The 14,433-nt window shown below is 40.1% G+C and overlaps 2 protein-coding genes across 2 annotated transcripts; one reads left to right on the top strand and one right to left on the bottom strand.

Annotated features, from left to right (window-relative positions):
- Nucleotides 1-2,369: 2,369 nt before the first annotated feature.
- On the top strand, nt 2,370-3,377 carry LOC142992088 (trace amine-associated receptor 13c-like). The gene has a single exon (XM_076142383.1). It carries the CDS (start codon nt 2,370-2,372, stop codon nt 3,375-3,377), a length of 1,008 nt encoding a protein of 335 aa, XP_075998498.1.
- Nucleotides 3,378-7,057: 3,680 nt separating this feature from the next.
- tekt1 (tektin 1) lies at nt 7,058-9,906 on the bottom strand. The gene is made up of 8 exons (XM_076143604.1): nt 9,741-9,906; nt 9,480-9,645; nt 8,903-9,031; nt 8,523-8,656; nt 8,444-8,453; nt 8,002-8,227; nt 7,476-7,672; nt 7,058-7,217 (listed from the first exon to the last, which is right to left on the bottom strand). Exons 1-8 carry the CDS (start codon nt 9,904-9,906, stop codon nt 7,058-7,060), a joined length of 1,188 nt encoding a protein of 395 aa, XP_075999719.1.
- Between the last annotated feature and the right edge of the window lie 4,527 nt (nt 9,907-14,433).

Raw genomic sequence — 14,433 nt, 5'->3', positions numbered from 1 at the left:
AAATAGTATTTTGTTTTTTTCTGATGCAATAACTAGTGTGAGATAAACATCAATTAAAGGTGTGAATGATGGTCAGGAATTACACGCAGATCAAGGAGCGGAGTCTGACTGTTCACAGCTGCAAGAACTGGGAATTAATTATATTGTGTCACCTCCTCGACTAGGGAGCTCATTAGTTTCTCAGGCTTCAGAGAATTTCTTTAACTGTATAAACATACACACATCCACATGTTCACACTGGCAAAACAAATAAGTACTTAAATGGATTAACAAAACATCACAAATACAATGGACATAATATATAGATATTCCCATGGCACTATCACCAAACTTTAATGATATTCAAGCATAACTTATCTTCCATTTTCCTTTTTACAAAATGCTTTCATTTCATTTGAGGCTCACATGCACACACATACACCTACACATTTTGTCAAATTCAAAAAATGTCTCATCATCGGTCAAGTCTGTGTGAAGAAATCAAATGTTGATCCCAAACCCGAATAGAGTTGGAATTCTTACTGCACCACAGGTATACTCAGATTCTTGGAACCAACCCTTGTTTAGTATGACCAAGATGGGTCTGGTCAGTTCCTGTCCCTCTCAGCATTTGACATAACAATGAGCATACAGTGATGGGATGGGGGGGGGCGGGGAGAAGAGCGAGACGGAGAGAAAAGAAAGAAATATGTTGACTAGGACCTGTGGTGTGTGATACACACGCGGACAAAACGTATGAGGAGTCGAGACACAGCAGTGCTTTTTGAGATGAGCAATGAACTGAAATGGCAGGATTGGCACTGGTGATGACTGATGTTCTCTCCCAATTTGAGCCTATTTTTACGGCCTTTTGGTCCTCAAATTGTGTCTGGCATTCCTGTCTGCACATCATATGCACATCAGGTTGAGATATGGTTGCCTCATGACCTGACGCTCATCACTGTGTAAAATCTGTCAAGGTCTGATAACCCGATGACCCAACTGGATATTTACAGTGTGTTGGTCCCCGGCTTTGTCCCACTCTACCACTGCAATGGTTGTGTCTTAGGTGATGCAACCATTGCACATTGCTCCTGACTTCACTTCCACCTCATAAGATCTATAGAATACAGGTTTGATCAGCATTGCCACTTCCCAGACCGTGTTTGGTTCAAATGGCTGAACACCTCTTTTAAGAGGGTCCGTGTCCTTTGATGTGTGGCTGTAGTATTTTTCCTGTCTCCTTCTAATGTGCATTGTGTAGTCCTTGGTCCCTGGTTCTGTGTCCTCATTCTACAAGCCATGCTGTTGTTACACGTGCAGAGCTTGGTTTGGCATTGTCTTGCTGAAATAAGCAAGGACATCCCTGAAAAGATGGCAGCAGGTACACTGGCTTTTGATCTTTGCATTGGTAACAATCGGAATTGTCCTTTTCCTCTTTGGTCCTGAGAACATTGCCAATTATTTCCAAAAACACTCATGTGCTTGAAGTAGTCAGCGCCATTTTTGGTAATTGTTGATATATCTCTTTTCCTTTTTATAGTCTTAACTTGCATTTGTATGTTTTTTTTTTAAGATACTTATTACTCGTCATTTTGCATGCAATTCAAGGCAAATTGCATGCAGTTGAAATTTATCTTGCACCCCCTGATATCACACACACACACACAAACACATGCATTACAGAGGGGGTGCAGGGCAGCCATTATACGGCGCCCATGGAGCAGTTGGGGGTTCAGTGCCTTGCTCACGTGGACCTCGGCAGTGCTCTGGAGGCAAACTTGCAACTCACCAGCCACCAGTCTGCTTACTCGGTCCATACTGGACTCGAACCGGCAAACCCCCCGTTCCCAAGCTGAATCCCTATCGACTGAGCTACTGCCGCCCCCATCTCCAGGTAGATGCAGCAACAATCTGTGTTTATTGACATTCTAAGGGCTGTAAAATCACAAGCGTTCGATAGTGGTTTTCAGTCTTGACCTTAACCTCTTGATTCTCAGAATCTTTTATTAATATTGTGGCAAGCTAGGCAGCAGAAAATATTATCACTTGAGAGATATCTGGGATTTTAGCAGCTTTACCTGTGTCCCCAGGGATTGCTATTTTAGTCAAATACATACATACAAACAGTAGCTCAACACTGAGGGGGGGGCTCACCCTTAGTCCTCACAACCTGGTTTACGGTCACATTGAATGAATGATGATAAGGCAGGAGTTTGTCCCAATGGAGCCCTACTGGGCAGTATACAGTATTTTAAAAAATACCTGTGATTGGGTGGACCAGTGTCAGGAGAACGCTGTAGGAGGAGTAGGAGGACTGAAACCTCCATATTAATTCCTAGTATATTCCTCTTAGTCTTTGTACTTTCAGGACTGTCTGTAGGTGAACAATGAATAATAGTCTTTCTGAAGAGCAGTACTGTTTTCCAGGCTATAATGCCTCTTGTATCAGGATACAGTTGACTGTAGGGAGCTGTGTCATTCTCTATTTGGTGTTTAGTTTAGGCATGCTGGTTACTGTTGTAGGGAACTCTGTTGTGATTGTGTCAATAGCTCATTTCAAACAACTTCATAATCCTACCAATGTAATGATTATGTCTCTGGCTCTGGCTGATGTACTTGTGGGTGCTGTTGTGATGCCCTTCAGTACTGTTCGGACGGTTGAAAGTTGTTGGTTCTATGGAGATGCCTTTTGTTTGCTTCACTCCAGTTTGGACATGTTTCTGACCTCTGCCTCCATTTTCCACCTAGTTTGCATTGCTGTGGATCGACATGAAGCAATATGCAACCCTCTGCATTATTCCAGGAAAATTACTATGTCAGTGGCCTGGATTATGGTCTGTGCCAGCTGGGCACTGGCTGCTGTCTACTCTTATGGTTTATTGTACTCAAAGGCTAATGTAGCAGGGTTAGAGGAATATATAGAATCACTATATTGTGTTGGCAGCTGTAATCTTCTGTTTAACTCCCTCTGGGGAGTCTTGGACAGTATTGGTTTCTTTTTCTTTCCATGCTCAGTGATGATTTGCCTGTACAGTAAAATATTTCTTGTGGCAAAAGAGCATAAGAAAAAAATTGAAGATGTGACACACAGGGGTAGAGGTGGATTAATTAAACAGTCGGAGCACAAGGCAGCAAAGACTCTGGGTATTGTGGTTGGTACCTTCATCTTTTGTTGGATGCCTTTTTTCTTTAATTCTATCATTGATGGCTACACAGGCTTTAGTACACCGGTTGCTATCTTTGAAGCGTTTGTTTGGTTGGGTTACTTCAATTCCACATTAAACCCAATTATTTATGCCCTGTTTTATCCATGGTTCAAGAAATGTTTTTATCTCATTGTCACTATGAAAATATTCAACCCACATTCTTCAACTATAAATATTTCCTTAAAGTGAACAATTGTGGCCTTACATTTTGCATTGATAAAGGTATTTAAGGTTTTGTAATATGAAAGGTTCCTTTTCCAGCCGTCACAAACACTGATATCTGTTATATGAGCACTGCTTAAGAAGGGGCAAGACGATCTCCAGAACTATGAATTTTTTGGAATCCCTGCCCTTGTGTAGGCAGACTAGGCAAGGCCAGCAGCGCAGTATTTTTGCTCAGGGTTTGTCAGCGAATTGATGCATAATCATATCTATATTCAGGAACATAGGTTACACCCCTCAAATCTAATAATGGTACTTTTTTTAAATGTCAATTAATGTTGTAAAATCTAATAATTAATGTAAGAATAAAGTAATATAATGCATATAAGCATATGTGTATAATGTGATTATCTTAAGCATCTACATGTATTTGTTTGTGTATGTGCAATTTTCTGACATTTGTTATAATAGATATATTTTATTGTTTATTTATTGTTGAAGGTTAGTACATAATGCGTTGTATAGTTTATTCATTGTACTGAAGACATAATCCTTCAAAATAATGTATCCTACTAATCGTAATTAATCGTAAGTTTTTTGCTTCCACAAAAGCAGGGCCAACTTCAAACTTAGTCAGCAAATGTATCTTTGCTTGGGGACTGTTCTTAAAAGTTTCCACATAAATTCTGAACTTCTGCCATTTTATCTGCAAGAAGTCATTCAAGCTTGCTTTAACAGTTTTTCTGTCTGTCTGTTTATCAGCAGGAAAGCTCAAATAAACTTTTAAACTGGTGCATTGATGATTGATGATGTGTTGAAGTCCCACTCCTGGTATTTTCCTTTTTGAAGCAAAAGACATAACAAACATAGTGGTGAATTGTGAAGAAATTGGTTCATTTCAGTTATACTGTAATCATGTATGTGTTTTTTAAGCTGTATGTTTAAGGTTTTTGTCATAAGAACCAATGGAAAAATGTCTTTGTGTGTTCAAACCCCACTCGTGGTATTTTTAAATTGTAGGGTTCTCACTTGGTGGACATAAGGTGGTTCATGTTCATCAGCGATTGTTGACCATTAAGCAGCTGCTATGAAGTTGTTCTCTACTCACGAATTCAATTGAGCTGACATAGGCATCCTGTTAGAGTCATGTTTCTGTGAGTGTATTTGGATCTATGTTTTGCAACTGCTGTTAAAAATATTTCTGTTACTTACCTGATGTGCTTTAGTTTTCATATTAAGACATTCAGACCCAATGCAAAGGGCACTTAACCCAAACAGACCCTAGAAGAGAGAACAGTGACATTGGCAGCAACATTTAACAAATAACTTTTCTTTAAACCTGTTGCTTCCCTGGAGTATCCTAGTGGACAGTGTATGTGTGTACGATGTATGCTGTTTTTGCATTTGTTTTCATGTCTGTAGAAAGCAAAAATGCTAAACTCATCATAGATTGACATGTGACACTGTTTGCTTCATGTAACTGACTGATGCATTTGGATTCTCATCAACAGGCTGATTAGAAATCTATATACTGTATAACAGTGGGGAGTTGTATATATATATATATAGCTGGGGGCTATTTGTTGGATATATTGTTGTTTGTTTGGTTAAATTGATTCCAGAAGAGGAGCTAACCACTGCACCTCTATGCTTGAGAAGAATTGACAAAAATAATGATTGCGCATAAAGATAAATTCTGCATGTCATGACTTGAATTGATACAATTAGCATATAATCATTGAAATATTGTGTGTACATGTAACAGATGTGTTCTACTGATGTCTTAAATTGACATTTCATATTTTATGCCATGGAGGCATACAATAAACATCACAATTTAAACAAATAAAAATCACAATTTAAACACACTTTATTTGGCGTTTTTTTAAGCCAATTAATGCAAACCGTATCAAGTATCAAGTGAGGATGTGTTCTCAAAATGTTAGGAGTGCAACATTTAACACATAGTAATCAATAATGATTCAAATAAAACCATTTTTTTAGCATGATAGACATAAAGAGCATTGACAGTGAAATATTATTCTTAGCATTATCGCAAATAAGTCAATTTAGAAGCCTGTTATTGAAGTTATTTATATAATCACAGTAGCCATGTTCTCATATCATGATGCTTATTCTTAATCATTTATCCATACTTAGATTTTCACTTGGTGCAAAGTATTATAGAGACCAAACTTGTGATAACTAAAGCCTAATGCACACATAAGTAAACACAGTAAGACATACATAACCAAGGTGCATATAAACATACAGCAAGTGGGGCCATGAGTCTGTGGAATGACAACAATACTGTCATCTCTCAGTCTGAAGTCAAGTCAAGTCAATTTATTTGTATAGCCCAATATCATATACAATGTCTCAAAGGGCTTTACAGACCCACTTCATCAGGACAATTCCCGACCCAGCCCAAAGCTCTCTAGGAAGACGAGGAAAAACTCCCAAAAAAACCTTAATGAATAAGGAAAAAAGGAAGAAACCTTGGGAGAGGCAATTCCAGGAGAGATTCCCTCTCCACGAATGGCTGGGTGTGCAGTAGGAACTTCCAGTGGGATTATACAGAGGTACAAAACAAGACATGCAAGGCAATACACACAAAAATACATGCATTAGGAAATAGCACAGAATGTTAAAGCACAGTACAGTGCAGTGGTAATTGTCGGGAGTTTCACTCCTGGGGCAGCAGTTCATGCAGATAGTTAGTTAAACTGATGATGTTGCAGTTAGTTTATTAGTTAAACTGATGATGTTGTAGGAGGGGAGACAACTTCGCAAAGCAGATGGTGGGAGGTTGGTTGGGGATGAGAGGAATGGCAGGGTGGGAAAGTGAGGGGGGGGGGGGGGGCATGGGGAGCAGCAGAGTCCTGACGGTGGAGCACCCCGCTGTCCCTCTGGGAAAGCTATCGCTGAGACAGTTCAGGAGTTTCGGAGCTGAAAACAGGTGACCCATGGACCCCACACCCTTGAGTGTGGGGTCCATGGGCCAGAGAGGTGATCAATACAGACATGGGATACAAGATGAGCTGGTTAAGGAAGGAAGAAGAGAGAAAGTCAGCTTATGTTAAAGGAAGGAAGAAGGGAGAAAGTCAGCTAATGTGCCCCATGACTACACTCACACTATCACTGACAGAATCTATCTGAGCCCTGAACCAAACTTGGGTTGGCTAATCACTCTCATGCAAGTAGGAGACTTTGCTTCCTGCCAATCTAGCAGTCTACTCGAAATCTACTGAAAAGAGGTGTGTCTTTAGGCAGGATTGTGTGTATGTGTGTAGAAAGATATAAGCAAACATAAGCAACGTATAACCATGAGTATAAAGGAGGACTTGTTCCTTTAATTGGAAACAATTTCCATGACATCTGTTTATATACTGTATTGTATGAGAGATAAATGGCCTCTACAAGTTTGAAAAATATATTAAAACTCCTCAGAAATCAAGTGCTTTTTTTCTTGCCCAGTACATTTACTGTATATACCTGTTAAAACTTAAATTAGAATCTTTTTCTCAAATATTACGTAGATGCTGATTGAAATCTGCATGAATCATACATAAAATTTAGGATTACTTAAGGTGTAAATAGCAAATGATGATGATCCTATTAATTCTGTCCATGGCCAATTTTGCCTAAATAAATATCTAATGATAAAATGATGTATATAAAATATGTCCACATACAGACTGCCTCCCTCAGAAGTTCTGTATGATCACAGGCCTTCTGATGTTGGTGCAGACGACTTCATCAATGTAGAGAGAGTTGGCCTTGATCTTGATGTTTTCCTTCAGCTCCACCTGGCAGGAAACTAGGATCCTCAGCTTTTCCTCTGACTGGGCCACTGCTGTTCGCATTCTGCAGAAACAGTCACATAAACATCATGCATTAAATCAGACACTATGTGACTGAAAGTAGTAGAGAATAGAAATGTAATTCATTTGTGTATTTTCCTCAGTCATGTGAAGACTCAACTGAATATATTGACTGAGGAAATTGTTTTTAAAATGTACATATGCATTTTTATATTCACATGCTTCTCATTTGCTGAATTTACACTGGATTGTATTTGGTTACATTTTTCCACATTTTCCCAATGAACATCAGTGATCTTACTTGTTGATTTGAGAGGTGTGTTCCTGGACCTCGGCGAGGAGCATGGCCTGTGCTGGGTCATGGCACTGTTCTTTGCCTGGTCGCTGGCTACGCAGAGACAGCCGGGCCTCAGCTACACTCAGAAAATTCTCTTTTTCTCTAATAGCTTGTAGGAGTTCGTCCATGTTCCTCTGCTGGCAGTTGCATTCTGTCATAATCTATTCAGAGGAAACACTGATTAAAAGTGGAAACTTCAAAACTACTCACAGGTGGATCCTTCATAAACCACCTCAATGTGTGTATCAAGGAAAGGATGTGAAGTGCTGGGTAAGACAAAACCCATGTTACATTTACACACGCACTAGTGAAACCACACACACACACACACACACACACACACACACACACACACACACACACACACACACACACACACACACACACACACACACACACACACACACACACACACACACAAAGAGTGAGGGTGTTATGTTGTTTTTCTTATTCCTACCTTACTCTCAAAGCATATAATGTTATATCATACCCTGCTGAGATGATCCTCCATCTTATTCTTGGCATCTTTGATCTCCCGGATATTAACAGCAAAGGCTGTCACTGTGGCGTGGAACTGGAACTGCATGTCAGAAGCTGTCTGGTCGAGGACCGATTCAACAAGCGCTTTTAGGGACAAAGTGTTGGCCTTCTGCTCCTCTGCTTTGGTTAGGTTGATGTCTGAGATGTTCTCCCACTCCTTTGGTGTCACTGCCATTCTGTCATAAGAGATTTAATGAGATTCTAGTAAAGAGGACAACTAACAGTTCCTGCACAGCTCCAATAATTCATTTTCCATTAATTATCCTGGTTCATTTGATTTGATGAGTATCAATGTTTCTGATGACAATGATCTTGCCCCATGAAGCTCATTATCATACCTAAAGCGAGATTAACAATTCAATTCAATCATGACTGACCCCTACTGGACAAACATCGGCAATGCTTAGATTTGCATTATGTCGTGATGTGTTTTTTGAGCCCGCAACATCATAGTTCACCTTTTAAGAGGACCGGCGTTTTCTGAAGCCATTTGGTGGTTGTTGAGGGAATGCCTGGTCATTAAAGCACAGCAGTCATCGATGCCTTGAGCCTCAAACTTCTCTTTCAGATCCTTCTCTATGTGGTACTTGGCTGATCGGTTTAGTCTAGTAGACAGTAACACACAGAAACAACCCTGCCAGTTTTAATTGCACAGTATTAATAACATTCAGGTCTCTACTCAGTATCTACAATCTGGATGTGGGATTTTTCTGAATTCCAACTGCACTACAATATAGTGCAGTACTGGACTATAGTTTGTCCTCTAGTAGTTAGGATGAGTTAATAGCGCCCCTACGTGAAACTAGGTAAACATACATGAAGACATTTTGTACACAATTTCTCTCTCTTACCTTATCTGTTCACCGATTTGCTCTATTAGTTTGTGCAGCAGAGCAGCCGTTCTCTCTATCCCCTCCTTCTCCATCAGCAGCTCTCCGTACACCTCATCATGCTGCTTCTCACGATGGGAACGTTTCTTTCTGCAGCCACACAAATAGTTGGGGTGTTTGCTCATCTATTAATGGTTTCTAACAAAACACCTTCACTTGCTTACCTGTCAACATTTTATTTATCAATCCCTTCCCTCACTCCATTATTCATGATTTTTGTCCCCTTTTGGCACCTATTGTATGAATGCATGGATGTAATCTTTAACCTACCTCACAGTCAGTACATTGTAAGCACTTTGAGTACAGTATATTTCAACTAAGGCAACATTATGTAAACACCATAATAAGATTGACATTGGCATACATCAATGTGAGTTTAGCCATATGTCTGAAAGTCTAATCCTGAGGTAATACATAATCATCTGAGTGGAAGAGATTAGTGATGTGAAGAATATGAGGCTCAGTGAGTGTACACGTGTAGAAACATCTAGTGCATGTGGTTCTTATGGCTCTTTAGTGTCCTGCTTTCTTAACTCACCTTTCCTCTAGACAAACCATGGTGACTCTCAGGGGCTCTTGGCAGGCCTCCAGAGCTTTCTCCACTCTGTTACTCAATACTATGAGGCTCTCAATCTCCAAAATGATCTCCTCCAGCTTTATCTCCAATTCCTTCTTCAGAAACCGTATGTCTCTGACCCGCTGATCTGAGCATCATAAAAAGATCAAAGTTAAGATGCACAACTGAAGCATAGAAGTAACTCCCGAACACAATCTGACTTTTTGTGTTTCACTTTCTTACCAAGTCTCTTGTCGGCGTTATGCTGCATGCGTTTGGATGCCTTCTCACATTCCATGATTAACCTCTTGCTCTCTTCTATGAAGAGTTCCGAGTGGTTCCGCTTTCTCTCAATACTCATCAGGTTTGGCCCAGCGGCCTGGTCAAGGTTTTGTTCGTCCATAGACATTGTTCTCTACCTCTAGTTGTACAATTACTGAAAGACTAGAGACAGGAAGAAAGGTGGATAAATGTATGTAAATCTATCGTTCTATCAACCATAATGAATAAGTGGATGCAATTCATGGAGATTAAATGACAGCAAGATAGAAAAGCCACAGCATTTAAAGCCATTTCACTGCATGACATGTACCACTTTATGCATCAAACACCAGGTATTCTCCACTGAAGTGTGCAATTCATTTTAAAGTGTTGTCTTCTTCATTGTCTACCTTCTACAAGTCTAGAGTGGGTTGGAGCTAAACTAAAACTAACATGTTCCTAGTTTTCACGTAGCCTAGCAAAATGGAACACAGAAGAGAAGAAAAATAAGCCATTGTATTCTTTGCCTTTACCTTTTTCCGTGTTAAAAACCACTTTTAACCGACTGCTTTAACGCCCTCTGTGTCTGTCACAAGTGGAGCTGTGTTAGCCAAACAAATCGGTGCTGCTATAGATACCGAGTAACCTGAGATACTGGGTAGCGGATATATATTCTTATGTCGCCATCTTCTGGGGAAATTGTGTTACTGCTGTTTCATTTACGTTTATCGGATGAAAATACTGCGACTAAAATTACTTCAAGGCTGTGATCTATAGCTGCCTTCCGCTGTTGTTTGACATCATCCTGTCAAAACGGTTGCTACGAGATCATCGAACCAACAACCCTGATGTCATCCAGGGCTCTGCTCCCACACTACACAACCTTTGACGGCGGTGGCTTTCTGCTGTCGCCCTGTTAGTCACCCTACTGTTTTAATTTACTCAAACTTTACATTGCTTATTTCTCTTCAGGGTTTCAGTTCTCCTTTTATCTCTCTCTCTCTCTTTTTAACTCTGCTTCTCTTCGCTCCTGTTATATATAAAAATAAAAATAATAAGAATAACAATTAGTAAATAACCTGTATATAGAAAACGATCTCCATAATGTCCCATAACTGTCTGCTCACTGCCATGTCAAATGCTTTCTCAACATAAATATACAATATAAAATTAAACAAGCTGGTTCGTTGCTTTTTATTTGATCTGGACAAAAAACTAATCCAGATATTCTGTTTAACTCAATTATTCAATCTGGGTTCAGGGCTCAGCACAAGATGACATGATTTCTGGTGCTTTATTAATGGTAAATCACATAATATTAATATAAGATATTGAGAAACACTGTGCCACCCTTTCTGTTGACTTAAGTTAAGTATTTGATAGTAAGGAATCATCATCCTGCTTCGAAAAAAGTTATCTTTGATTGTGCGCAGCCACGTCACCCAGCAGTTGTTTCATCGCTCCCATTGGCTCTCGTCCTTTTACATGGGAAATGTTCGATGGTTGTTTGTGAACTTCAAAACAGATGTTCCCTTGGGCTCTGCACTATGTCTGCTGCTTCTTACAGTTTAGATGAATGGTAATGTTTCATCACCAAATGCTTCCTTCTTATGATCCACTGTTTGTACCGTAGTGCAGATGTTATACACCTGTCTTTATACCCCCTGCAAAAACACTTGATTGGAACTAATTAGTTTTAAATGTTGAAAGGACCAAATAGACGTTATTCACAAAGACATTGCTGTGATTTATTATGTTATATTCATAAATATAACATATCTTGAGATCCAGACTGATGAAAAGCTTGCCTTCTATGTCCAAGCTGTTAAGAGGCTATGCAGAAAACCTGTCTTTCTTTTAAGTTATGTTACACAATGTTTGCCAGAAGACGTATAATTGAATCAGTGTTTCTCTCAGTACTGAATTATGGCAATGATATACTGTATAAAGTATCCTCTCATCTCGATCTACCTTCAAAGCCTGGACAGTTGATTTTATTTTGCTATTTGTTTTTATTGAAGCAAACATTTTACATGACATTGCAGATACAATTATAGGATGTTTTGGGATCATTTTTATACAGAAAGAGGGGGAAATCAGAGAGAGGGCCTGGACAGTTAAACCGTTCTGCACTGCATCTCAGCCAAACATCTCAGCCAAACCTTAACTTGCAAAATAATAACCTAATCCCAACTCAGACGTATGCATGTTTCACCTAAACCAATGGCAAATTGAGCAGAAACTTTGAGATTCATGTCTTTCTCGTGGCACTTGACTTTGCTTCTGTTTGAGGATTGCCTAAAGTTTTCATAAAACGACACTTTATAAAGAAATGTTATTGTGACTGTTGATTTCCAATGACCCACGTAACTGCAGGTCCATAAAATCAAAGGGGCTGCATTGTTAGTGTGTAGAGGTGATTTTTATGGGGTCACATCTCCTGTTGTTATCAGTCAGTGCCATATTGTTTGAATCAGCTTCTGTTGTCTTAACAGAAATTGACCACTAGGTGGACTGGAGCTCTGTTGAGGGAAGAGATGAGTGTGGGTATCAGGGTGTGGACTCAACGGGTGACCGAAATAAAATATTAAACATTAAGAGTGAGCACAGGACTCATTTACAGTTCTGTTGTGATGTGTTGTAGGTGTACAGAATGAGCAAGTAAATGAATGGACAATTCATTGTATCTGTGGATCAATAGATCATCATCGACCATCCGACATGAGACATGGCAATTGTAAATTAATAATCAAGACATTTGGTGTTATAGAGCAACCTCCTCTCTCTGACAGACACTCAAACATACACGCATGCAGGTTGGTGTGTGTGATCAAATCCCTTGTGGCAAGCAGAGATTTAATCACAGGGAGGATTGTTTTGAGTCATATTGTTTTAGGCTTAATGTTAAATCCCTGAAGTAGAATCATTCTCAACTCTAATCCTAATCTTGTTTTCGCTCCCACTCGCGGTCTTGCTCAGTCTCTGTCAGTCTCTCTACATTGTCTGCTCTCTCTCTCTCTCTCTCTCTCTCTCTCTCTCTCTCTCTCTCTCTCCCTCTCTCTCTTCCCTCTCTTCCCTCTCTTCCCTCTCTTCCCTCTCTTCTCTTCTCTTCTCTTCTCTTCTCTTCTCTTCTCTTCTCTTCTCTTCTCTTCTCTCTCTCTCTCTCTCTCTCTCTCTCTCTCTCTCTCTCTCTCTCTCTCTCTCTCTCTCTCTCTCTCTCTCTCTCTCTCTCCTATGCCCTCTCTTTGACTTTGAGATTCCACATTAATGCTCCGAGAACTCATCCTTTTGTGTTATTGGAGCCTTGACGTGGAATTTATATGGAAATTCACACAAACATTTATTACTGCCATATTGGAACTAAATAGATTCATTCACAGAGACTTTAAACGGGGTGTTGTTGCACGTGTGCATCCAGATGTTAACCTGTGCTGTGCCAAGGAGGGGGAGGATGCATTATGTCACTCTACTATATGAAATCGTTGTACGTCATACGTCATATGACATCTTTTCTATATATATATGACATCGTCACTGCATATTATCTAAGAATAATACCAGTTCACCTTTCACTCTCTCTGTTATGGCTTTTGAAAGCTTCACTGTTTTTCCTCTTACTTTTGATTTTTTACTGTCCACTCCTTGCCAGTTGGCACTCCACTGATCAAGTGTCCTCTTTTTCTGTTATGTCTCACCTTCTCTTCTTCTTCTTCTTCTTTTCTCACTCCTTTTTTCATCTTGTTCTCCTCTAGGGTTTCCTTTTAATGGGAAGCTTTATGTAGTGATCAATAAAAAACAAAGGAGGGGAAAGGACAACAGGATGGAGGAGGGGAAGGAATACCAAAGAGCGACACCGAGAGGAGGAGGAGGCAATGACCCAGATAATGCAATGAACTGAATCAAAATGAGCCTCTGTCCTCACAGACCTCACACCCTTCCACACCTCCATTTATGCCACCAACAGATACTCATCTTTCAATATCTAATCAGAGTTTCCTCTTCTGATTTTAATCACAAAGGGAGATGTTCAAGGCCCTTTTGAGTTACGAGTTCTATTAAGGCAGTGCACATCTCACTTCATCTTTCTCCCCCTCTCCTCTCCATGACCCTGTCCTATCAGCAGCATCCTCCATACTTCCTTGCTTTAACACCCCCACCCCCAGGTCGCATCCCCCAGGAGGTGTGTCTAACTGAGAGACGTGGAGGCAATGAGATGTAAGGTCAGAGGTTCTCCTGCTGCAGATCCTGTATGGGAACACATTGATACATCATTTATGAGGTCATCTGCCTCCTCACACAGGCGCGCGCGCACACACACACACACACACACACACACACACACACACACACACACACACACACACACACACACCGATTGTGAGAAGAGGGGAAATAAATTATCATTAAGCAACCAATAGATTTCTGCAGACTGTTTTGACAGCTGATCGCGAATGCGCATGCGCCCGACACAGACGAGGCAAACCCTGCATTGTTAAGCCAACCAAAGCGAGGCAAAATACCGTGGGATGTTATATGATTTGGCTTTCAAAATAATAGCACACAGCTTTAAGAGGGAGCCCACATATTCCCCACGCTACCACAATAACCGAGTAACATTTGAAATTCCACAATAAATTCATGGCTTCACTGTGATTGTGCAATAGTTCGTTAACTG

The sequence above is a fragment of the Genypterus blacodes genome, unplaced genomic scaffold (genome assembly GCF_046128005.1).
Source record: "Genypterus blacodes isolate CSIRO-AG114 ecotype Tasmania unplaced genomic scaffold, CSIRO-AGI_Gbla_v1 ptg000003l_1, whole genome shotgun sequence".
NCBI classification, from domain to species: domain Eukaryota; kingdom Metazoa; phylum Chordata; class Actinopteri; order Ophidiiformes; family Ophidiidae; genus Genypterus; species Genypterus blacodes.
This window is presented reverse-complemented; position numbering and strand designations above follow the sequence as displayed.